General features: G+C 40.3%; 1 protein-coding gene and 1 long non-coding RNA gene across 2 annotated transcripts; both read left to right on the top strand.

Annotated features, from left to right (window-relative positions):
• The first annotated feature begins 568 nt into the window (after positions 1–568).
• Positions 569–5,098, top strand: LOC113085549 (gastrula zinc finger protein XlCGF57.1-like). Its single transcript, XM_026255191.1, has one exon. It carries the CDS (start codon positions 908–910, stop codon positions 2,030–2,032), a length of 1,125 nt encoding a protein of 374 aa, XP_026110976.1. The 5' UTR covers positions 569–907; the 3' UTR covers positions 2,033–5,098.
• Positions 5,099–24,245: 19,147 nt separating this feature from the next.
• Positions 24,246–25,107, top strand: LOC113085545 (uncharacterized). Its single transcript, XR_003284308.1, has 3 exons — positions 24,246–24,606; positions 24,726–24,792; positions 24,876–25,107. It is a non-coding gene; the product is annotated as an uncharacterized LOC113085545 (long non-coding RNA).
• Positions 25,108–26,634: the final 1,527 nt, after the last annotated feature.

Here is a 26,634-nt window from a genome sequence, read left to right as displayed (position 1 = left end):
ATGAAAAAAGTGTGACTTATAGTCCGGAAAATACGGTAATTAGCCATTGAGCAATGTGACAAATGCTGATAATACTGAAGGACCTTATATATGGATGCCTAGGTAGGGGTTGTATCCTAAAGGTTGATGGGGATCAGCTGAGAGTCAGCTGATGTGAGATTGACTAAAATGAACTGCCAGAACTAACACTACACTAAATTTTTGCTTTCCCCAAAGCACAACAACTAATTGAAATGTCTTGCTCGTGCGCGTATCATTAATATTTTTTTGACCATTTCACTGAGTTAGTTTCCTTGTATTAATATTTTTTTCTCCATTAATGAACCAGTGATTGATTATTTAGTATTCCTAATTGAGAAGTCTACAGAGAACTATATCTCTTGGTGTTCTTTTTTTTAATAAAGTGTTTAATTGCCAGCTTAAAGATTCTTAGGACATGAACTAAAGAAAGTCAGCTATGTTTTGATGTTTGTTGTATTGTGTAAACTGGGGATAACTTTTTTTTTTTTTTTTTTTTTTTACCTTAGACCTGGTGTTAAAAAAAGAGAAAGAAGTACTCCGTGACATTGAAGAGGAAGATCAACAGGACAGTTTGCATCGTTTCACAGCTGGAAAAAAATATTTGAGGTGTTCACAGACTGAAAAGTTTTACACACAAAGAAAAGCTCAAAAGACTGGAAAAACTAAACGTGATTTCACTTGCCTCCAGTCTGGAAATAGTTATAATCAAAAAGGAAACCTTAAAGTCCACAGTGGGGAGACCCCTTTCAGTTGCCAACACTGTGGAAAAAGTTTCACTTATAAAGTAAGTTTTGACAGGCATATAAAAATTCATACTAAAGAAAAACCATTCACCTGCCAACACTGTGGGAAAAGTTTTGCTCACCATGCAAACCTTAAAGTCCACATGAGAATACACACCGGTGAGAGTCCCTTCACCTGCCAACAATGCGGAAAAAGTTTCCGTCATCAAGGAAACCTTAGTCACCACATGAGAATTCACACTGGAGAGAAGCCTTACACTTGCCAACAGTGTGGAAGAAGTTTTAGACAACAAGGAAGCCTTAGCAACCACATGAGAATTCACACTGGAGAAAAGCCTTACACTTGCCAACAGTGTGGAAGAAGTTTTGCTCAACATTGGAACCTTGAAGAGCACATGAGAATTCACACTGGAGAGAGTCCCTTCACTTGCCAACTGTGTGGAAAACGTTTCAGTCATCATGGAAGCCTTAGTCACCACATGAGAATTCACACTGGAGAAAAGCCTTACACCTGCCAACACTGTGGAAAAAGTTTTGTTCAACACGGAAACCTTAAAGCCCACATGAGAATTCACACTGGAGAAAGTCCCTACACTTGCCAACTGTGTGGAAAAGGTTTCAGTCAACAAGGAAGCCTTAGCCACCACATGAGAAATCACACTGGAGAGAAGCCTCACACCTGCAATCAGTGTGGAAAGAGTTTCACTCATAAAGCAAGCTTTAACAGGCACAAAATAATTCACACTCGAGAGAAGAATCCTTTCCCCTGTCAACAGTGTGGAAAATGTTTTGCTCAACATTGGAATCTTAAAGTCCACATGAGAATACACACTGGTGAGAGTCCTTTCACTTGCCAACAATGCGGAAAAAGTTTCTGTCATCAAGGAAACCTTAGCCACCACATGAGAATTCACACTGGAGAAAAGCCTTACACCTGCAAACAGTGTGGACAAAGTTTCTCTAGTAAAGCAAGCCTTAACTGGCACATGACTGTTCACACTGGAGAGAAGCGTTACACATGCCCCCAGTGTGGAAAGACTTTCCATCAGCATGGAAACCTTAACACCCACATCAGAATTCACACTGGAGAGAAGCCTTTCACCTGTCAACAGTGTGGACAAAGCTTCACTCATAAAGGAAGCCTTGACTGGCACATGAGAATTCACACGGAAGAAAAGCCTTGTACCTGCCAACATTGTGGAAAAAGTTTCAATTATAAATTAAGTCTTGACCGGCATATAAAAATTCACACTGGAAAAAAACCTTAGACCTGCCAGCAGTGTGGTGAAGGTTTTGCTCAATGTGTAAACCTTGATGTCCACATGAAAATACACACTGGAGAGAGTCCCTTCACTTGCCAACACTGTGGATAAAGTTTCAGTCATAAAGGAAACCTTAACTTGCACATGAGAATTCACACTGGAGAAAAGCCTTACACCTGCAAACAATGTGGAAACATTTTTACTCGATGAAGAAACCTTAAATTTCATATGATAATACACAACTGGAGTCCTTTCACTTACCAACAGTGTGGAAAAGTTTTGGTCATAAAGTCACTCATGCCAACAAAGTGTAGATGTAGTTTCCCTCAAAATGTAAACTTAAACTGGCACATATGAATTCACACAGAATATAAGCCTTACACCTGGCAACAGCATTTAAAGAGTTTTACTCAGCATGAAAACCTTAGAATCCACGAGAATTTGCACCACAGTAAAATCCTTACACCTGCCCCCTGCAAAGTGAGTAGAAGTGTCAAAGATGGATCAGTACCAACTGTTTGTCCAATTTCGTATTCAGAACATGTTAATATAGCATTGTGTATTGTGAATGTGCTTGTTAGCACGCTGTACGGGAGCTTCCAGTTGAACGGGCACGCCGGCGCGTTTGGCTGCCGCTCCTTTCTCCCGTCAAACACTTGGTATAAATGGATATTCTTGTTTTCTTCTTTTCCTGAAAAAAGTTTACCATCGTGGTGTGAAATCGCGTTACATTCATTGGACTACTGCTGCTATCTCTGGGTGTTTGCGGATCATTTGTCATCAACAGCTGTCTGACCCAGGACTTACACAATTGTGATGTTATTCGCATGGACACCTTTACCATGGTCTTAAGGTACACTTCTCGCCAGCTGCTGAACCTTAATGGGAATTATGCTTTGGGGACTGAACCACGCTCACTTTGTAATACCTGCGGAATTCTTTGCCCAAAACGTTACCTACATCGATCATCTCGGTGTGGGTACCTTGGTTCATCTCAAAATAATGTTTTTTATCCGATAGCACATCGTAAACTGCTGAAGTCGCCATGGAGACCAACGGGGGCTGATTTTAATAACTTGGCAGACATACGTGAGGAGGCTACACCTGGCTTAGCCGCTCCGGTGTGATTGCTGAAATCTGCACTGATAAATGTGCGCTCGGTTAATAACAAAGCCTTGATTGTATCTGACCTTATAGTAGATCAAGACTGGGATCTCATTTGCTTAACAGAAACCTGGCATAAAGAGTCTGATGGTGTACTTTTTAATGAACTGACTCCTGAGGGATATGGATTATGCAATCTCCCGCGCTCAACAGGTAGAGTAGGTGATAACATTGTGCTGTTTAAACAGCCTCTTGGAGTATGTACTGTGGATATCCCTTCGTTCACCTCATTTGAATGCCTTGCCTTAAGTGTTTCAGCTTCATTATCAACGGTCATTGTGACCGTGTACAGGCCTCCCAAGGGTAACAAAGAATTTACATCTGACTTTGCTGAATTACTATCTGTGTTGGTTTAAAAATTTCAGAGAATTCTAATACTTGGTGATTCTAATATTCACATGGACAAAAAAGACACGTCAGCAATGAGACTTTACATCTTTATTAGAGTGCTTTGAGCTACACCAAGTGGTGGACTGTCCTACGCACAACAAAGGCCACATATTAGATCTTGTGATTCAAAATGGTACATTTGTGTCTCAGTTGTCAGTATCTGATTTTGGGCTATCCGATCACTTAGCCATATTTTTCAATGTGGAGCTACCTGATATATCTACTTCTACTTCCTGTATTATTCATTACCGCAAGTGGAGATCTATCGTGCCCACTGACTTCTCAGACTTTATTCATTCTGGTACTAGCTGTATTATACCATCTGATGCATTGGATGACAAAGTAAATAGGCTGTATACAATTTTTTCATCCGGCCAGGACACTTTTGCTCCTCTGAAGTCACGTGCGGTCTCTTTTAAACGATCTGCCTCATGGTATAACAATGATCTGCGCGCAATGAAAACTCAGTGTCGCAAAATGGAGCGCAAATGGCGCTCTACTGGTTTAACAGTGTATCATCAGGCCTGGAAAGAAAACTTGGGTGAATATAGGGCTGAAATTGTATCGACAAGGTCTACTTACTTTTCCCAAATTATTTCAAGTAATCAAGATAACCCTAAAAAATTTTTTAATTCAATCAACAATCTTTTAAACAGAAATAATATTTACACTTTTTCTGCTTCTATTCAATTATGTAACAGGTTTCTTGTGTTTTTTGGCAATAAGATTGAGGGGATAAGAGATCAGATTATTACTACAAATACATTTGTTACCCCAAAACTAAATAACATAGAATTCTCTAGTGATAATCTTTCAGAATTCTCCATGGTAGATTCTCAATCCTTATGTAATGTGGTTTTAAAAATGAAGGCTACCACCTCAATTGTTGATCCTATATCATCTAAGTTGTTTCAGTCATGCTTTTCTTCATTGTGTCCAGCTGTTTTAAATATTATAAATTATTCTGTCTTCTGGTGTTGTGCCATCAGCACTTAAAATTGCCGCTGTTACACTTGAGAACAGCGGCCATGACTTTGAGAATCTAACAAATTTTCGTCCCATCTCTAATCTGCATTGTATTGCTAAAATCTTAGAACATATTGTTGCATCACAATTGCTCTCTCATCTGTCTGCAAATAACCTCTTTGAACCTCTTCAATCTGGTTTCCGTAAAATGCATAGCACTGAGACAGTATTAGTCACAAATTACTTATTGATGGCTTCCGATTCTGCACGCTTATCAATATTGAATTTGCTTGATCTCAGTGCCGCTTTTGACACTATTGATCATTGTACCTTACTTTCTAGCCTAAAGTCTGTATTTGGTGTATCTGACTCTGCTCTAAGCTGTTTTAAGTCTTATCTCTTATCTCTCAGATTGCAAACAATTTGTTGTGCTGGGTGGCTGCAGATCTGAGGTTGGCGTGGTAAAATATGGTGTACCTCAGGGTTCAATTTTAGGTCCTTTACTTTTTAGCCTTTATATTTTTCCTCTTGGCCAACTTTTGAGGTCTCTTGGTCTTGATTTTCATTTTTATGCTGATGACACCCAGATATACATTCACTCAAATTCTGATGTTAATGTGGCTGCTGCACATCTTTCTGACTGTATCACAGATATAAAAAATTGGATGTCTGCTAATTTTCGACGTCTAAATAGTGATAAGACAGAAGTGTTGCTTATTGGTTCGCCCCACCAGTTACGCAGAGCGAAACCTATAGCCTTGCATGTGGATGGCTCCGTTATACAGTTCCAATCTAAATAAAAAAACCTGGGAGTAATTTTTGATTGTAATTTAACATTTGATCTTCATGTACGTAATACTGTAAAAGTTTCTTTTTTTCCATCTCAGAAATATATCCAGATTACGGTCCATGCTGCCTTTTCCTGAAAAATTAAATACTCTGGTTTTCTCCAGAATAGATTATTGCAATGCCTTGTTAGCAGGTGCATCCAAATCTATTCTGAACAAACTTCAGTGGGTACAAAACTCTGCTGCACGTATTCTGACTAGGACAAGACATAGAGATCATATAAAACCTATTTTACAGACCTTGCATTCGCTACCTGTCAAATTCCGTGTTGATTTTAAGATTCTTATGTAGACATACAAGGCAATAAATGGACTTGCTCCTCAATGTCTTTCTGAGCTTTTAATACCCTACATTCCGACATGTAATCTTCGCTCGGCCGACGCTGGTCTTTTAGTTGTTCCGGTAACGCACCTAAAAAAAATGGGTGATAGGGCGTTCTCTTTATGGAATTATCTGCCTGCCGATATTAGAAATGCACCATCCTTGAAAATGTTTAAAACCTTACTCAAAACTTATTATTTTAAGGAAGCATTTGGGTGAAAGGGGATTTTTGTGGTTGGTTAAGAGATGTATTTTATGAGTTTACTATATGTCTTGGATACTTATTTTTAAATTGTTTTGGTCTGTAAAATAGTTTGTAATGCTTTATTTATACTGAGTTTATCATCCCTATTTTATCTATCTTCATTTTTCTAATGTAAAGTGCGCTGAGAATTTGCTTTTAAAAGCGCTATACAAAATAAAGTTGTTATTATTATTATTATTATTATTAATGTGGCTTAAGTTACCACTGTCTCTCACTGTATTCATGAAGATCAGAGCTATGTCGTTAGTTTTATTTTTAAAGAAGTAATAATTTAACAGACAGTGAGCATTTTGGAGTTAAAAATCACAAGCTCTCGTCTCTGTGATTACTGAGACAATGGCAAACACAATGTATAAAATGCGATGGATATGAAGATGGACCACGTAGAGCTGGTATTGATCCATCTTTGAGTCAAGTCAAGTCACCTTTATTTATATGGCGCTTTAAATAAAATGCATTGCGTCAAAGCAACTGAGCAACATTCATTAGGAAAACAGTGGTCAATAATGCAAAATGATAGTTAAAGGCAGTTCATCATTGAATTCAATGATGTCGTCTCTGTTCAGTTAAATAGTGTCTGTGCATTTATTTGCAATCAAGTCAATGATATCGCTGTAGATGAAGTGACCCCAACTAAGCAAGCCAGAGGCGACAGCAGCAAAGAACCGAAACTCCATCGGTGACAGAATGGAGGATAAAACCTTGGGAGAAACCAGGCTCAGTTGGGGGGTCAGTTCTCCTCTGACCAGACGAAAACCAGTAGTTTAATTCCAGGCTGCAGCAAAGTCAGATTGTGCAGAAGAATCATCTGTTTCCTGTGGTCTTGTCCTGGTGCTCCTCTGAGACAAGGTCTTTACAGGGGATCTGTATCTGGGGCTCTAGTTGTCCTGGTCTCCGCTGTCTTTCAGGGATGTCCAAAGTACAGCAAAACAGTAAACTGAAATATTTTACTAGACTTTTTAAAATAACTTTTCTATTCGAATATATTTCTAAATGTTATTTATTGAGATTTTAAAGCTTTCTTAATAAAAGTATTTATTTCTATAATTTATTTTCCAAGAAAAAATATATATTTTTGAATGATATACTGTATAATGTTGCAAAGGCTTTTTATTTCACATAAATGCTGATCTTTGGATCCTTCTATTCATCAAAGAATGATGAAAAAAAATGTACTCCTGTTTTAAATATTGATAATCAGCTAATCAGCAAATTAGAATGATTTGATTTCTTAAGGATGTAACACTGGATTAATGATGGTGAACATTCACCTCTGATAACAAAAATAATTTACATTTTAAAATATATTCAAATAGAAAATAGTTATTTTACATTGTAAAAACTTTTGCTGTACTTTGGATCAAATAAATGTAGGCTTGGTGAGCAGAAGAGACTTCTTTAAAAACATAAAAAATCTTACTGTTCAAAAACTGTTGACTGGTAGGCTAGATTACAGAAATGTTATTTTGTAATGTTTTATATTATATTATATTTTTAGTGTGTTTGTGTGTGTGTGTGTGTGTGTATATATATATAATTTCTGTCCCCCTCACTTCTGAAAAGATGGCTACGCCCCTGGTTTGTTGAAATTATTATTAACTAATGGCATTCATGTCAGAGGCTTTTATTTTGAAATCTGTATTAGGAAAAACCATGATGAATGTTCCCGTGATCTCAAGCACAATACTGTTGTATAATTTCTTTATAATTTGTATTTCTTTGTTATTGGTTTTGCTTTTCCCTTTGTATGAAATTGTTAATCCATATAAAATGTTCAGGAATCACTTTTCTCGTAAGTTATGTCGTGTGTGTGTGTGAGGGTAGAGCTGATGTAATTTCTGGGAGCCCTCTCTCTTTTGTGTGATAACACTTTTTTTTTTTTTTTTTCAACTTTTCGAAACTGTGTTCAAATCTGGTTAATTGCTTACGTATATGGATTTTCTGCACAAAATGTTTTTTTTTTTTTTTTTTCAAAATGTTTCAATAAGTTTCATTATATAACGATCCATACTTAGATCCATAGGTAAAACCTTTTAACTCTGTTTTGTTTTGAATGTATTCCCCATTATATGAATGTACATTGTAACAGTATCCGATGATTGACAGGGATGGGTTGTGTGTTATACTTTAATACAGGTATGTAAATGGATCAATGTAGTATTTGTTTCTATAATAGTTATTTTATTCTATAACGCTCTCTTACGCGGGATGTCATTGTGAGGCACGGCTAAACCAGATATTCTCCTTTAATTTCTGATGGTGTCTGTTATACTTTTAATACAGAAACTGAGAAGCCAAAAGTAAACCACATGACAACCGCATCAAGGTGTAAGGTCTCTTTTATTATCAACACACAAGTCAGAAGATAACCCACTACATTTGCAAAGCAATCCAGTGTACAATGGTTCACAAACACACAAATTTAGCTAATTTCTTGGCACACAGTTGAAAAAGAATCCACTGTATCCTCAGTGACTCAGATTCTGGGAGTTTTAATAAATTTTACAATTATAGGGTGTTTCATTACACACATTGTGGACACGCATTGATTTTCAAACACAATGTAAAAGTATCATAGGTCCTCTTTCATTAATTTGTGCGTTTCAGTTAGCGGGTCTGTTTCTCACCTTATTGATGAGCAGGAATTGAGTGAAAGGAGTAAAGCTGCAAATAACTAAATTAAAATAAATAACTTGAGCTGCCTTCAAAATAATCTTCTGATTCGTTTAAGTGGAAATCACAGTGCAGCATGAATTATAAATCTTTTAGGCAGTAACTAATGAAAAGTATGTACTTTGGTATACCAATGTATTTTTGGCACGCTATAAATTGGTATACCTTAAGTCTTAAATTGGAGCAACTAATTTAGTCTTAAATGCATTTTATTTGTTCAAAATCAGTGCTGAAGTTCAAATTAATTTGTATTAAATGCGTTTGTTTGTGCTAAAGTGGAAACATTCCAAGTAAACTTATATACACTCTATCAATTTCATGTATATTAGTTTTGAAATGTAGAATGAACTTCAAATGTATTATGGTGACATTACAATTGCAGTTCAATTACACTGTAAGAGTGTTCAACATACAGAATTTGCCTTTTACAGACACCTAGAAGTATACCAGTAACTTACCCTGTGAATGTCGAGACATTGGGAACATCCATAAAATGTATCTGCCCATTGTTTCTGTGCACTTCCACTCCCAGCGTAGGCCTACTTCACAACTGCTCCTTATATAATATATATATATAATCATGAGCCGCATCCAAAAGGCAAAGGGGGAGGTGTTGCTTCAATTTATAACAATGTTTTCAGGATTTCTCAGAGGGCAGGCTTCAAGTATAACTCGTTTGAAGTAATGGTGCTTCATATAACATTATCCAGAGAAACCAATGTTAATGATAAATCTCCTGTTATGTTTGTACTGGCTACTGTATACAGGCCACCAGGGCACCATACAGACTTTATTAAAGAGTTTGGTGATTTTACATCCGAGTTAGTTCTGGCTGCAGATAAAGTTTTAATAGTTGGTGATTTTAATATCCATGTCGATAATGAAAAAGATACATTGGGATCAGCATTTATAGACATTCTGAACTCTATTGGTGTTAGACAACATGTTTCAGGACCTACTCATTGTCGAAATCATACTCTAGATTTAATACTGTCACATGGAATTGATGTTGATAGTGTTGAAATTATTCAGCTAAGTGATGATATCTCAGATCATTATTTAGTTCTGTGCAAACTTCATATAGCCAAAATTGTAAATTCTACTTGTTACAAGTATGTAAGAACCATCACTTCTACCACAAAAGACTGCTTTTTAAGTTATCTTCCTGATGTATCCAAATTCCTTAGCATATCCAAAACCTCAGAACAACTTGATGATGTAACAGAAACTATGGACTCTCTCTTTTCTAGCACTTTAAATACAGTTGCTCCTTTACGCTTAAGGAAGGTTAAGGAAAACAGTTTGACACCATGGTATAATGAGCATACTCGCACCCTAAAGAGAGCAGCCCGAAAAATGGAGCGCAGCTACTAAACTAGAGGCATTTCATATTGCTTGGCGGGAAAGTAGCATATCCTACAGAAAAGCAATAAAAACTGCTAGATCTGATTACTTTTCTTCTCTTTTAGAATAAAACAAACATAACCCCAGGAATTTATTTATTTATTTATTTAAATAAAGCCTCAACAAGTGTTGACATTTCCCAACACCACAGCAGTAATGACTTTATGAACTACTTCTAAAATTGATACTATTAGAGATAAAATTGCAACCATTCAGCCGTCCATTTTCCGTTTTGTCGGGTTTAAAAAAAAGTTAGTATACCACGGCAGCCCTCCAGTTAAGCCCTCCTCGTGTGAAGACCGAAGAGTGTAAAGACCATCGACTCTACCATGCGACTCCACAGGGCAGGGACACCGGCAGGGAATATAAGTATTGTTTTGATTAATCTATTTTTCCTTCTTGTTTCATTTCTGTTTCAGTTGTGTTTTGTTTATAAAACGGATCTGATCCAAACACCACAATCCTGAATCTGATTTTAATAACTGAACACAATGAGATACTTGATCATGTCAGAAAACGCATGGGGCTCAAGTATGCAAAAACATAGTAAGATAGTTTTGATTTGAGATAAATATCCTACTAATAACGTGGAATAGAGTGGAATATAAACTGAAGAACACAAATGTTCACACATTTTTTTTATTGTGACCGTGTGACTGTTTTATTTTCCACTCCAGTGGTCAATATTTTCCAAGAACTGATTAACAGTGTTTTCAACAGAAACACCAACAACCACGATGAGACTAATGTTTGTTACCTGTTAAAATTTTATATTTTTTACATATTTTAATATATTTTTCATGTAGCCTAATAGTTGTATTATACTTGTATGCCTAGTGGTGTCTGTAGTGTTTTCTTAATAAAAGTGTGTGCTAAATTTAAAATTTTAACTAAAAAAGATCGAAAGAAACTTATGTAGAAAAAAATATATATATTATGTAATGAAATGAAGGCATTCTGAAAGACATTCTGTTGCTTCTGGTGGATATTTAACACACACTCACACACACTCAAACACACACTCACACGCGCACACACACACACTTCTTTGGGAAGGCACAATCAAGCGACGTTCACTTACAGAACCCAAGCTTCTAGAGGGCACATACAGTAGGTGGCCATCCAAAACGCCGGTTCTATCGCCACACGTACCGCCGCTGATTTTTGTGTTATTTATATTAGATCTGATCAGGTACAATAATTTGATTATACATTCTAATTCTAAGAACGTGGCTATTTTGTTGTTATCACTTTTAAAAGGCAAGAGCAAATCATTACAGACAGAAATACAAAAACAAACTACTAAATTATTAATTCAATACTAATGTGAATCTACATTTTAATGCACCAAGCTTCGGACTGCGAAACACAGATCGTGAGTGATACTGCAGAGGTATGCATCTTAATCTTAGAGTCATCTTAGAGAATTTGATGTCTTGTATTGATTTGATATCTCTGAATTGGCTATGCATTGGCATAATACATGTTTACCTGACTGTTAATAAATTGTTACATTTGAGTCTATTCTGTTTTACTCTGTAATTATTGACTCTAGTAGATTAATAGCATTAATAACAAACCGGGTCTGGTCTTTTTCTTAATGAAACACATTCTCAATAAAGGTCTTGTCCTTATCTTGTTGACCCTGAATTCCAGTTAAAATCTCTGTGTGACCCTTGCGATGGACTGGCCGCTCATCCAGGGACTTGAGACGCTGGGTTACGCTCCAGCTCCCGTTTGGATAACAGAATGCATACAGTTCACAGAACTGGGCTAATGTACTCAACATATGTTGCAAGGAAATACAATACAATACAAACACATGTCATATTTCCTCAGATCTGTCTGAAATTATTTAGGAACGAGAAGCAAGAGTCGCTGAACGTGCAAACATCACTTTGAACAGCAAAAAAACTAAACAAAAAAACTGTTTCTTGAGCCTAAATGTAGTTACGTTACCCCACGGTGCTCTGACCCATCACAGCATGAGTAAAATGATGGAAAACACACTTTCCTCCTGCTTTCCCGTATATACATGTGAAGAAGAAACATGCACGGATGAGGAAATAAAGTGTGGGGCTTGCTAGATGCTAAAAAGAGTTGCAATAGACCTGTAATAATAACCCAAAGTGTGTGCACAGAAGTCAGTGTGAATTCAGATCTCTTTCAGCAGTTAAAAACACCATTTATTTCATGTAATTTTTTTGTTACTTGCATTGATGTTTTTATTATTAATAACATAACAGAACTGATTATATATCATGATATCGTTGAATGATATTTGCGTAGGCTCGGAGTTGCTCACCATAGACCTGTGTGTGTGCGGTGTTTGTGTTTTTGAGGGGCAGGAAACACTGCTCAAGTGTAAGTGAGAGATTTCTTTCTTCCCATTTGTTTTTTATTCATTTCTGTCATGGTATCGGTTCAGTAGAAGTATCCAGATATTTCAGTCAGGTATCGTATCAAAGTCAAAATGTTGGTATTGTCACAACATTAATATACATATACAAAAATAAATAATCACAGTTAAAAAGAAATTACATTAACAAAGTTAATATCATTTATTGGATTATACATCTTTATACAACTTTAATGTGTCTGTGTAATTTTTTTTTTACTTTTTTTCTTTATAGTAATTATACAAATGATTGATCTGACAGTAAAAACTGATCTTCATCAATACAAAGGAGAAAAGCACAGAAACACATCGTCACTCAGCCGGACTCACACACACACACACACACACACACACACACACACACACACACACACACACACTGATCTTACTGTCTCTATGAGGATTTCTGACACATTTATTCTGACTGTTATTTCAGTGACAGAAGTTCAGCTGCAGTATTAATGTCATGAAGAGACTCTATAACATCCCACTGTCACTGATTCATCATGCAGCTCAAAGCATTATGGGTAGAATCTCTCGTCAGTCTACTCTGATTCATCAACACAGTTTCAGTGATGATTGATAACCAACATAAATCCCAGGATAGAGCGGCTGAGTGAATGTGGTCTGGACTGTGTGGATGAGGCTCATTGTGTCAGAGACGCTGTAGAAGGACAGAGTTCCTGCACTGTGATCCACAAACACTCCTATTCTCCTGCTGGTGGACTCTATAGGGAGATGAGTCTCTATGTTATTGTGTTTGAATGAGTAACTGGAGAAATAGCAGATCAAACTCCAGGACCGATCATTACGTCCAAACCCACACTCAACACCCCGTCCCTTCCTGCTGATGCTCTTATATGACACTGATATACGCACACTTCCACTCCACTCAATCTCCCAGTAACAGCGTCCCCACACACTCTCTCTACACAACACCTGTTCAAAATAATCAAATCTGTCTGGATGATCAGGATACTGCTCATCTGTGTAAGTGTTAGTAATCACTCTGTTGTTCTCAGACAGACGGAGGCATTTATGTGCTGTGTTCAGATCCAGAGTGAACTGACGGGAATCTGATGGAGATAAAACAGATCAGGAATTATGAATCTGTCTGATCTTTTCATGAAGCTGAACTCTTCATGTTCAGTCTACCATCAGTGTCTCATTATCTGTTCTAATCATCATTTACATCATCAGTTATAAAACTCTTCTTTCTCCTTCTACAGGAAGAACATGAACAAACTCATGAGTGTTTTTGCTGGTTTTCTTACTGACTTGCATTGTAGGAAGTCCTTTGTGGTCCAGTGATCAATGCTGGTGAATGTGTCTGTGGAAATCAACAGACATGAACAGTGTGATTCTCATGATCCTGCAACTATTCCTAAGACATTTCTAATATGATGTTCTCCATGATATGAGATGATGATGGACTGGTTTCTGAGAGCAGATGAGTCTCCAGGACTTTACCTCTGTCTGAGATCTTCTGTTTAAAGCACCCAAATCACGCTAACCTTTGAGGTTTGGTGGTCTAGCTTCTACACAAGGAGTCCATGACTAAAATAAGAATAAAGACACGTTAAGTGTGTCTCTGTACAGACAGTGATCAGTATTTACCATTGATCGGTTCAGATTGGGCTCCAACAGGGACAGGCACCTCAATACTGTTCTCAGCCGGAGCTGTGAGATAGAAACAGTTCAGCATGACATTAAACTGCAAAAACACATCAGCTTATTCTGTAAACATTCACTCGATCAAACATCTAGGAAAAGGACCTTGTTAAAATGATAAAACATACATTCTTAAGTCTAGCTCTTTATTTTTAAGGCAGTTGACAATTTCAGTTTCACTTTAACCTGTTACCTCGCTTGTGTTTCTTGTCTAACTCTTCAGTCAGATAGTTCTGGTTCATCTTCCTCAAGATGTCCACCGTGATCTTCACAGCTTCTTCTGGTCCGAAACGCTTCATCATCAGATCCACTGTGTCAGGAGCGTCTGACTTCTCCAGATCAGCAGCTGGAATGCCGTGATGATTCTTCAGATACCATTTAAACCTCTTCAGTTTATCTGCGTCTAGTTCATCCAGAGTGACCAGAAGCTGCTCTGAAACAGACACTATCATCCTCCGGCTCTCATTCACAGATGCCATTATCCTTCACAGATTCACTCCTGAAGGACAAGCAGAAAGAGAGCTTCAGTTTTACTATTGTGACTCACAATGTCTCAATATTGTATGATACTGAAGGTCTAGAATCAGCATATCAACGATATAGATAGGTCAGTATGTTATGAAGCAGTATTTTATTACCGTGAAAAATGAGGACGTCTGTTAACTACTCTTTCCACCTCTGAAATGGCAACTCGAGAAAAACGACTCTCCGGGAAAAACAGTTAGACTAGTTTTTCAAGAGACACGAGAGACGCTCTGTGGGAAAATGATGACAGTCAAACACACTTCTGATGAATACAGCCAACTGATTGAGAAGTTACAGACAGAGAACTAACACAGAGATAAACCGTAACAGGACCAGCACTCTTCTAACTCTAACCCCTGAAATACTGACTCAAAACAACCAGAACTAAACACAAGCAAAAATGGCTGTGCACTGCTCCAGGTGTTTTCACAGCAAGTAGGGCTCGCTGCAGCCTGTGGTGGACATCCAACCCCCCCACATCCAAGTGTGACGTCAGAAAGCACACCCACATCCAAAGACGTCACACATCCAACCCTGCCCACCCGGATGTGCCATCATAAACCACGCCTATATCCGTCTACATCACGTTCTCATTCAATTTCAAACAGGAAGTCCTGGCAAGGTGGCGGATAGGGTGCAAGAATAGATTTTTGGTTAATTTCAGTTTCTATTATTAATTTTGTCAGTGATGTTGTATGTCAGCAGCTCCTCTTACAGATCATTCTGTTGTTAAATTGAATTTTAAACCTCCTGGTGTTAGCCAACAAAATAAAGGATATTGGAAATTCAATTCTAATTTATTAAAATGCAAGTCATTTAATGAGGGTAAAAAGGCCATGGTCTCTAATGCGATGTCTGATGAATTAATAGTTTAGATAACTTTAGACCAATTACATTATTAAACACCGATTATAAAATTGTAACCCTTATATATGCTAATAGATAAAAAATCTTTTTACACAAAATTATAAGCGGATCTCAATCTGGCTTTATGAAGGGGAGATCTATACATAATAATATTCAATTAGTGTTTGATATTCTAGATTATATACATCTAATAGAAGACGATGGTTTTATTCTCTTCATTGACTTTTATAAGGCATTTGACTCAATCGAACATTCTTTAATTTTTTTATTTTTTAAGATTGTTTGTGTAATGATGAGACAGAGAGATTCGGATCCATGTGCAGAACTTTTAATGAGAATGGTCAGACAGGCAATGATCAGTAACGGCGTCAGGTATGTGGGGATAATCAAAATCGATAACAGGAACAAGCAGATGTCGGGGGCAGGCAGCAGAGAATCAGAGTCGGTATAAACAATCCAAAGGTCAGGTACAGAAGGGAAACACAAGGGAAACGCTCGGAAATGTCAGACTGGCTAAACAAGACTTCGCAGTGAGTGAGAGTGAGTGTGCCGCTTATATGTGTGTGTAAATGAGGTGCAGGTGTGGCAAGGAGATTGATTGAGGAATGATGTGCAGGTGTGGCAGGGTGATTGTGATGCAGAGACTAATGGGAAATGTAGTTAGGGTGTGGTGCAACAGATAAGAGGTGCTAGAGTCCGAGTGACATCTGGTGGTGAGTGTGGAATAGTCCTGATTGGAGTGCCCTCTACAAAAGTTCATGGGCACTCCATGTAATGATCGTGACAGTTTGGTTTTGGAGAAAAATTTTGAAACATTATAAAATCTTAGTATGAAAATTCTAATAGTTCTTTTTCCTTGCCAGGAGGTACATCACCAAGATTTTCCATCAGTCGTGGTATAAAGCAGGGTTGTCCTATTTCCCCATTTCTTTTTATTATAACAACAGAACTACTTTCCATCTTTATCAAGAACTCAACGATAGCCCCAATAGAGGTACTTGATCAGACACTAATCATCAGTCAATTTCCAGACAATACTGCCTTTTTTAAAAAGCAATTATCAGAAGTCCCCAAAATACTACATTCTATTCAGATTTTTTCTAAAGCTTCTGGTTTAAAAAGAACTTTGAAAAATCCATCAATGTCAATTAACTGAGGCTAATAATATCCCTATAAAATCTAAAGTTACATATTTAGGTATGCTTATTTCAAAAGACTCCCCTGAAAATGAACTTATGAATGTGTGGAATACAATAGATAAATGTGAAATTAAACTCAACTCTTGGTTATTGAGAGATATAAGTTTATTAGGTAGAGTATTTTTGACTAAGATGGAAAGTATTTCAAGGTTAATCTATCCAGCATACACAATTGCTATTTGAAATAGAGCTATTAAACAATCAATCAAATTAACTTTGGCTACATCTGGAAAAAGAAGAACCATTATATGAAGAAAGTTACGGAAGTTCTAAGCGGCCATGCATTATAATTTTTTTTCCTTCTTGTTTTCTCGTTATAACAACTTAATCTCGACAAATGAACGTTTTGTTTTTGTAATTAACATGTTGAAATGGCAACACCGCAAACACAGGCGGAGCGCCTTCAGAAGGATGTTGACTATTCTAAGATCTTTTAGAGCTGCTTGGATTAAACTCACTTTAAATTTTCCCTTTATTTGAAATAAAATTATATATAATTTGTAATTTTTAGTAGTCATTATATGCTGTGACAGATATCATGTGCGTTACAAGCTTCGGTTTAAAAAGAGCATTCATGTACAGTGTATGTGTTTGTGTTTAGAAAAAAACGATTACAACATTATAGAACAAAACATAATAAAATTAGCCTATTCACTTTACATACATCACATTTCTCATCAATATGGTTAAGAATAAAGATTCATAATAAGGAAAAGAAGCACATCACAAATAGCCTACATTGTTATATCCCGTCCTACTGTAGGTAAACAGAACATCTCCGCTTATTATCTAACAATCATGTGCCTCAAAGAAGCACAAATAAAGATATAGGTGCAAACAGAATACACGTCAACCTTGGTTTTGATAAGCAGTTTTATGACACAGAACACGTTGGTGAAACTCATGCATCTAGCAAGAACTTAATACACAAAATAATCATATTAATTCAAGCATTTAACATTTATGAATTAATTAAATGTCAGTAATGAACAAGACTTCACAAATTATAGCGATCACGACGAAGGTCCGCGTACAGTAAAGTGGATTGTGTACAACACCCATCAGCTATATTCAGGTCTATAGTGCCACCTGCTGGCACAGTTTTGTAACTTCTTAGAGCAAATTAAGTCGTTATAACAAGAAAACGAACTTCGTTATGTCGATATAACCAGAAAATTAAGTCGTTATAATGAGAAAATGACTTTCGTTATGTCGATATAACCAGAAAATTAAGTCGTTATAATGAGAAAACGAACTTCGTTATGTCGAGATAACGAGAAAATTAAGTCGTTATAACGAGAAAACAAGAAGGAAAAAAAATATAATGCATGGCCGCTTAGAACTTCCGTAGAAAGTAGAGATGATAAAACAATATAAAGAGGGAGGTTTACAAGCTATTGATTTTGAATCTATTAATGGGACCCTTAAAATTAATTGGTTGAAGTCCCTTTTAAATAATAACAGTTTTTGGTTTCATATTTCCAGAGAGTTATTCAAGAAATTAGGAGGAACAGAGTTTCTATTAAGATGCGACTTCACTGCTCAACGTCGCACAGTTAAATTATCCCAGTTTCACCAACAGGTCTTGTTATATTGGAAGATTATAACCATATAACCATAATTTCACACCACATAATACACCATTATGGAATAAAATACATTACAGTTAGAAACAAATCATTGGATTGGATGGAAAAAGGTATTTGGTCAGTGTCCCATTTAATGGAGAATAGTGCTATTATATCATATGATAATTTCTGTGTTAAATATTTAAGTTGCAGTCGAGCTATATTTGAATCAATTGTTAAAAAGCTATCCCTAATTCTATTATTTGTTTGATCAAAGAAACTCTTTTTTATTCGAACCCTATGATCCTGTGTTTACCTCAACTGTTAATTGAAGGCTGTGAATTTAAAGGAGGTAAACTTTCCAACAAAATTATTAGAAATTTGTTTAATAACATTTCTTATCCTATCGAAGCCTACAGAAATTCAATTTCTTATAATTTCCAAAAAGATATCATTCATATTTTTAGAAGTAAATACATACAATTTCCTTTATCTCCCAAGTTTAAGGAAATTCATTTTAAGATTTTAAATGGGATATATCCATCCAGTGAGTACTTAAGACTTAGATGTGGATTTGATTCTAATAAATGTATATTATGTGATGACATCGAAACTACGAATCACCTGTTCTTTCATTGCAAGTATGTGGATGCTTTGTGGTCCGATATTCATGACTGGCTTTACCCAAAGATATGTTACCTGGTCAACTTCACCCTAAAAGATATTATCTATGGACTTGTATGGAACAATAGCAAAGATGATTTTCTGGTCAATAGCATCCTTATGCTGGGAAAATTTTATATTCATAAATCTAGATTTCTGAAAGATAAACCAGCCTTTTATGCATTTCATAATGAGTTTATTTTGTAATCAAAAGCACTTAAAATTATGAAAAAGAAAAATGCAATACTTATGTTCACTGCTATTATGGAGTATGATTTACAAGAAAAAACCCTAGCCCCGCTCCAAGATTATTATTATTTTATTTTTTCCTTTTTTTCTCTCTCTTTATGTTGTATGTAGATGCACCTATTCTATTCTGTACATTGTAATGTGAAGATGTATTGATACGGCCAAGTTGTTTGTACATTAATGTTTGTTCAATAAAAAAAAAAAATAAATTCAAACAGGAAGGAACGTTGAGAAGTCTAGAAGTTACGGTGAATAAGTTTGTGTTGTTTTTAATCGGTAAGAGAAGGAAATATTGTTTTGCAGTTGCCAGAAAGAAGAAGTTGTTGTTTTCCGTGTTTGCCAGTCGCCCAGAAGAGTAAGAAGTTATTTTTCATGGCTGTAAGTAATGAAATATTTGGTTCTTAGTCCGGTGTAATTCCAAAACTGTATGTTTCTGCTTAACGTTAATAGTTAAAATGTATACATTAAATTATCACTGATTGTAATGCAGCACATGTAATATTTTGTTAGACATGAAGTGAAACTAACAGCACAACGATAACTGATACTACGGTTTGTTTTGAGCCATAGTAGAGTTACAAAGACATGAGGCTGAGTTCCCTTTCAGTAGGTCACGTTCGACGTTACGAATGGGATCTCGCCCGAGAGCCCAATCACCTTCGAGTGGTACAAAACGAGCCAATGGTACACAAAGTACCTTGCCAGGCCAAGCGGCGTTCCTGAGACGGACGACCCGGAGTTGGAGACGTCAGCTCATCAGGAGATGGTAGCAGGACCACTCCTTCCCCCGGAGGAGGGCCGGGGGAGAATCCTTTGTTCTTGTTTTCATTTTGTTCCGCCACTGGCCCTGCACCCAAACCTTCACTAAAATAACTTTTTCCTCAAGAGGCCACGAACGGCAGCTGGCGACGTGCTTCCTCACCGCTCTCGTTCTCCTCTCCCCTTGCCAGTTTCCATGCAAAGACGGCTCAAGAACGCTTCGCCTTCTTATGCCCTCTTTGCCACTTGGAGTCAGACGAGTGCCCGCACTCCGCCCCCGCTAAGGGATGCTATGCCTCCCATGCCGCGGCTGTCTGCTCCACCATGCTGCCCCACTGTGGGTACGCCTGTAGTCCCCTTGACCCCTCTGGTTTGGTTCTTGGGAGCCTGGCTAGAGCTCCCCAGGCCTTCCCGCTGGCTCATCCGGACGCTCAGGCTCGGCTACGCGATTCAGTTCGCCCGGCGTCCCCCCAGGTTTCGGGGTGTCCACGCGACGATGGTGGGCAAAGATGCCCCTGTCATGCGAGCGGAGGTCGCGACCCTGCTGGCAAAGGGCGCGATAGAGCCGGTCCCTCCAGCCGACATGAAGTCCGGCTTTTACAGCCCTTACTTCATAGTACCCAAGAAGACAGGTGGGTTACGGCCAATCCTGGAACTGCGTGCCTTGAACCGAGCTCTGCACAGACTCCCGTTCAGGATGCTAACGCCCAAGCGCATTTTCGAATGCATTCGTCCGATGGATTGGTTTGCAGCGATCGACCTGAAGGACGCGTACTTTCATGTCTCCATTCTTCCTCGACACAGACCGTTTCTTCGGTTTGCTTTCGAAGGGCAGGCATATCAGTACAAGGTTCTCCCATTCGGGTTGGCCCTGTCTCCCCGCGTCTTTACGAAGGTCGCGGAGGGAGCCCTGGCTCCTCTCAGGGAACAAGGTGTCCGTATCCTCAACTACCTCGACGACTGGCTGATCCTAGCTCACTCTCGAGAGCGGTTGTGCGAGCACAGGGATCTGGTGCTCAGACACCTCGCCTGACTGGGTCTTCAGGTCAACTGGGAAAAGAGCAAACTCTCCCCTGTGCAGAGGATCTCTTTTCTTGGTATGGAAATAGACTCGGTCGCCATGTTCGCGCAGCTTACGAACGAGCGCGCGCAGTCACTGCTGAATTGCCTGAGACAATTCGAGGGCAAGAGAGCGGTTCCACTGAAACTGTTTCAGAGGCTCCTGGGGCATATGGCGTCCGCGGCGGTAGTCATACCGCTCGGGCTTCTCCATATGAGACTGCTTCAGCACTGGCTTCACGACCGAGTTTCGAGATGGGCATGGCAACAGGGCACGCTCCGAGTGACCATCACTCCGGCCTGCCACCGATACTTCACCCCGTGGTTGGACCCCTCGTTTCTACGGGCCGGCGTGCCCCTTGAACCGGTGTCCAGACATGTTGTTGTGTCAACAGATGCCTCTGCCACGGGCTGGGGTGCCATGTGCAACGGGCATGCTGCGTCAGGCTCCTGGACAGGACCCCGACTTCAGTGGCATGTCAATTGCCTCGAGTTGCTAGCAGTACGTCTTGCTCTGCACCGCTTCAGGGCCCTGCTAAAGGACAAGCACGTTCTGGTCCGTACGGACAACACTGCAACCGTAGCGTACATCAACCGTCAAGGTGGTCTACGCTCCCGCCGCATGTCGCAACTCGCTCGCCATCTCCTCCTATGGAGTCACAAGCATCTGAGGTCACTTCGTGCCATTCACATTCCGGGCAGGCTCAATCGTTCAGCCGACGAGCTCTCACGACAGCAGTCCTGCCCCGGGGAATGGAGAATCCACCCCCAGTCGGTTCAGCTGATTTGGGAACACTTCGGAGACGCTCAGGTAGACCTGTTTGCCTCTCCAGAAAATTCCCACTGCCAGTTGTTTTACTCCCTGACCAAGGGCACCCTCGGCACGGACGCCCTGGCACACAGCTGGCCGCTGGGCCTGCGCAAGTATGCGTTTCCCCCAGTGAGCCTTCTTGCACAGACGTTGTGCAAGATCAGGGAGGACGAGGAGCAGGTCCTCATGGTTGTGCCTTTTTGGCCCGGCCGGACCTGGTTCCCCGAACTTGTACTCCTCGCGACAGCCCCTCCCTGGCCAATTCCTTTGAGGAAGGACCTTCTTTCTCAGAGACGGGGCACCCTCTGGCACCCACGTCCCGATCTGTGGAACCTACATGTGTGGGTTCTGGATGGGTCACGGAAGGTTTAGGTATCTTGCCACCACAGGTGGTAGCAACCATCACTTCAGCTAGAGCCATGTCCACCAGACATGCCTATGCTTGAAGTGGAACCTCTTCGTCACTTGGTGTTCTTCACGGTGTGAGGACCCCTGGAAATGCCCGGTTGGGTCAGTGCTTTCCTTTCTTCAGGAGGGGTTGGAACGAAGGCTGTCTCCTTCCACCCTCAAGGTCTATGTGGCTGCCATTTCGGCTCACCATGACCCCGTTGAAGGTAAGTCTCTTGGAAGGCACAATCTGATCATCAGGTTCCTGAGAGGAGCAAGGAGGCTCAATCCGCCTCGCCCTCAGCAAGTCCCCTCTTGGGACCTCGCAGTGGTTCTATCAGCACTGCAGAGAGCTCCCTTCGAACCCTTGCTCTCAGTAGAGCTAAAGTTTTTATCTTTGAAAACTGTGCTCCTGACGGCTTTGGCTTCGGTGAAGAGGGTCGGGGACCTGCAGGCATTTTCAGTTGACGAAGCGTGCCTGGAATTCGGGCCGGCTAACTCTCACATTATCTTGAGACCCCGGCCTGGGTACGTGCCCAAAGTTCCCACCACTCCTTTTAGGGATCAGGTGGTGAACTTGCAAGCGCTGCCCCTGGAGGAGGCAGACCCAGCCCTGGCACTGCTCTGTCCAGTACGTGCGCTCCGCACCTACGTGGACAGAACTCGGTGCCTTAGGACCTCAGACCAGCTCTTTGTCTGTTACAGAGGACAGCAGAAGGGAAAGGCTGTCTCCAAGCAGAGGTTATCCCACTGGATAGTGGATGCTATTGTCCTGGCTTATCAGGCTCGAGACCTGCCATGCCCCCTAGGGGTGAGAGCTCACTCAACTAGGAGCGTAGCTTCCTCCTGGGCGCTGGCGCATGGCGCCTCGCTAGCAGACATCTGTAGACCTGCGGGCTGGGCGACACCTAACACATTCGCAAGATTTTATAGTCTCCGTGTAGAGCCCGTGTCCTCCCGGGTACTCGCCCGTTCGGGCCAGTAAGGACCTGCTCGGTGTCAATCCGCTTGCTGCGCCATTCCACTCCGCGGACTGGATGCGTGCGCTATTCCCCTCAGGTAGTTCCTCAGTCAGAACCCTGGGTTCCTCCAGCACTGTTGATGTCCAACACTTGTGTACATGCCCTTTGGTCAGCCATGTGTGGGACTAGGTGCCTCCATGTGTCGTGATTCCCCTTCTGGGTAATCCCACTTGTGTATGTCCACAGTAAGTCTCTACGCAGCATGTGTCTTTCCCTTGGCAAGCCCCTTGCCAGCTCTGTCATTGAAATTTCCACCCTGCGGGCTGGGTACCTCAGAGTTCTTATGTATCACCAACTTGGTAGATACCTGCCTTCTGTAAGTCCTCCCACGGGCAGGCAGCCTGCTAGCATATGTCCAGCTGGAATATGCTACCCAGTGTATTCTGTGCGAGCTATAGGCCCTCACTCGTGCTGGCCTCACGACAGGGTGCTATCACTCACACGGGTCGCTGGAAGACAGCCATGTGGCGTTTTGTAAGGGACCCCATTCGTAACGTACGTGATCGACTGAAAGGGAACGTCTTGGTTACGTATGTAACCCTCGTTCCCTGAAGGAGGGAACGGAGACGTTACGTCCCCTTGCCACATCGCTGTTCCGCTGAACGGCCGGGTCACTGGCTCGGCTCCTCAGCGAAGACTTGAATGCGAGTTGCTCGCGTTGCTCCTTATATACCTGCTCTGCGGGGCGGAGCTCGCGATGCAAATTCCGCAGACCAAGGTACTTTGTGTACCATTGGCTCGTTTTGTACCACTCGAAGGTGATTGGGCTCTCGGGCGAGATCCCATTCGTAACGTCTCCGTTCCCTCCTTCAGGGAACGGGGGTTACATACGTAACCAAGACGTTCACACAGGCACGTTATAAGGCTACCAACACTGCTGTGTTCACTTTCTTAATGTCTGTAATGTTCCTAACTCTATCCTGATCAAATGTAGGTGCATTTATTCATCCTTCATGTTTTTTTTTTTATATCCCCGACACATAATACTTATTTCTCTCACACACACACACACACTTCACCTCTCACACATACACTTCACCTCTCTTACATACATGTACTCCACTGGCCCCACGCAAAACACACATAATATATTTAATAAAATACACTCTTGCACAACACACTTGTTTGAGTAACCACATCATTTCACTATGTCTTACTTGATAACTCTCTGTTCGTGGAAAATCTTTGTATCCTTCTATATTAATACATATAATATTTATCATGTTTTACAGCATCCTACACATCTGCAGTCCAAACCTGATCCAGAACAGTTCTGCCGGGATGTCCCTGCTGCAGTTTGACCACTGAAGAGAAGTTCTGTTTTACACTTCACCTGGAGAACCACAGAAGTCATGCAGTGGAGCATGGAGGTACGGAGAGACCACAATGTTGAATGTTTAGAAATGTCTTGAATGCTTTGAGTGGTTGGAAATACTAAAAAGATGCTGTACAAATGGTCCATTTACCTGACCTTTGAGTCTGTCTTTAGGTTGTCAGAGTCCACCAAACAGCCAGCTAGTACTGAAAATGTGATGACTGAAGATGACCGTGATGAGGTAAAAACTCTTTTTTTTGTGAAAATAATGATAGTAATTTTAGATTTACCCCACAAACACCGTTTCTTTTGTATTTTCACCAGAAGAGCGTAGAGGAAGTTCATAAGGGACATTGGTGTAGCATGGTGCTGGGTTCAGAGCCACTGTGAGCTGTTCCATGGAGGGGTGACAGAGCGTGAATTTCTCCAGATGGACGAAGAAAAACAGTCTAATATAATCAAAGACCTCCTGAAAGGAGAGACTGAGAAAGCAAGGGATGCCTGTGTGTTTGTCTTTGAGGATATGGAAACATTCTTATTAAAATGTGTTGATGAACAGGGACTGAGATTCAATACCATGTTTCTGGGAGTTATTTAATTTATAATAATTTATTTACTCTACATTGTTGAATATTATGGTTTTGTGAAATAAATATAACAATACCCAGTCAAACAAGAGATGTCTTTTTATTGAGCTTTATGTATCCGTAGGACTTGGACACATTTTTATATATATTTGTTTTGATGGAAAAAGGCCTGAAAGTCAATGCCATGTTACTTACATAAGCTATCAAAGCAAGCAATGACTTAAGCCTATGTATGTGTAGCCTAGTCTATATAGAGAATCGTCAATCATATCATGCAAATGTTGTTGCTCTTTTTTGGGGGGTGATAAACTTTATGCACATATAAATGTCACAGGTCGGAGCGGACCACAGATGTCGTGAGTCTCGCCCCTCCCTAGTTTCCACCTCGAGGAGGTCACAAGAACACCCCAATGACCAGACACACGAGAGAGAGTGAGTATAATTAAAACAAACTTTATTTAAATTTCTTAAAAGGTGTGAAGGGAAGGGAAAAGGGAATCTAAAATCCACTCTCGGGGCCAGAGAGTATAGGTCCGAGTCGCTTCGGACTCTGTCACGGGGACTCTCAGGTAAGCCTGTAGGTAATTTGTGTCCTTTCCTTCACGTGACTCAACAGGGTTTTTCTAAGTAGTGCCTTTGTGTTTCTCCTGCAGGAGAACCGTCGGTGGGGCCCTTCCAGTCCCTACACGCAGAGTAAAGAAGGCAAGTAATTCTGATGAATTGGGTGGGGTGCGTACCTGACGCCGTTCGCCACGAGATTCTGGGTCCGCGGTTGGAAACACCTAAAAGGTCCACATGTAAGTATGCAGGTGAATATATTGGGGTCTTGGCCTTCGGTGTATAGGTAAGTATGCAAGAAAGATACACAATCCTTAACTTCATCCTAAATAAACTACATTTTCGTCCAGGTAAACCCTACGGATGGAGTTTGCAGGTGAGTATGCAAGGGCGATGCACTGGTATTTCACTCGGGGCGTACAGGTAAGTATGCAGAAGGACAACTGGGTCTTTACTTTGGATGTACAGAGGAGTATACAAGGGCAATATGCTGGCTCTTAGCTGTGGGCGTACAGAAGGGCATACAAAGAGCAACTGGAGTTGGACTTCGGGCATGCAGGTAAGTATACAAGGGCAATACGCTGGCTCTTAGCTTTAGGCATACAGATGGGCATACAGGGGCAACTGGAGCTTTGCTCTGGGCATGCAGGTGGGTATACAGTGACAATACTGAATGGATACAACTCACAGACCCTCGAAGAGGCGGACGTCAGGCTTCAGCCCTTTTCAGCTCGGGAGTCTAGAGAAGGTGTATATGTCACGACAACTGTGGTCTTCCTCATCGGGGCAGACTTCCCAGACCAACACTCAACACGGTCACCTCCAACCGTGGAAACACTCCCAAGACGACTCAGAGCCTCAAGCTCAGACCTGTAGGACTGGTAACAGACAGACAGAGTTCCTTCACAAATTTACTTAGCTTCAGTGAATATATGGAG

This window comes from Carassius auratus, unplaced genomic scaffold (assembly GCF_003368295.1).
Source record: "Carassius auratus strain Wakin unplaced genomic scaffold, ASM336829v1 scaf_tig00041812, whole genome shotgun sequence".
NCBI classification, from domain to species: domain Eukaryota; kingdom Metazoa; phylum Chordata; class Actinopteri; order Cypriniformes; family Cyprinidae; genus Carassius; species Carassius auratus.
Note: the sequence above shows the minus strand (reverse complement) of the source record. Positions and strands in the feature narration are given on the sequence as shown.

Excerpts from the sequence above, each read along its gene's own strand:
- LOC113085549 (XM_026255191.1), top strand. The coding sequence starts at position 908 with ATGAGAATACACACCGGTGAGAGTCCCTTCACCTGCCAACAATGCGGA.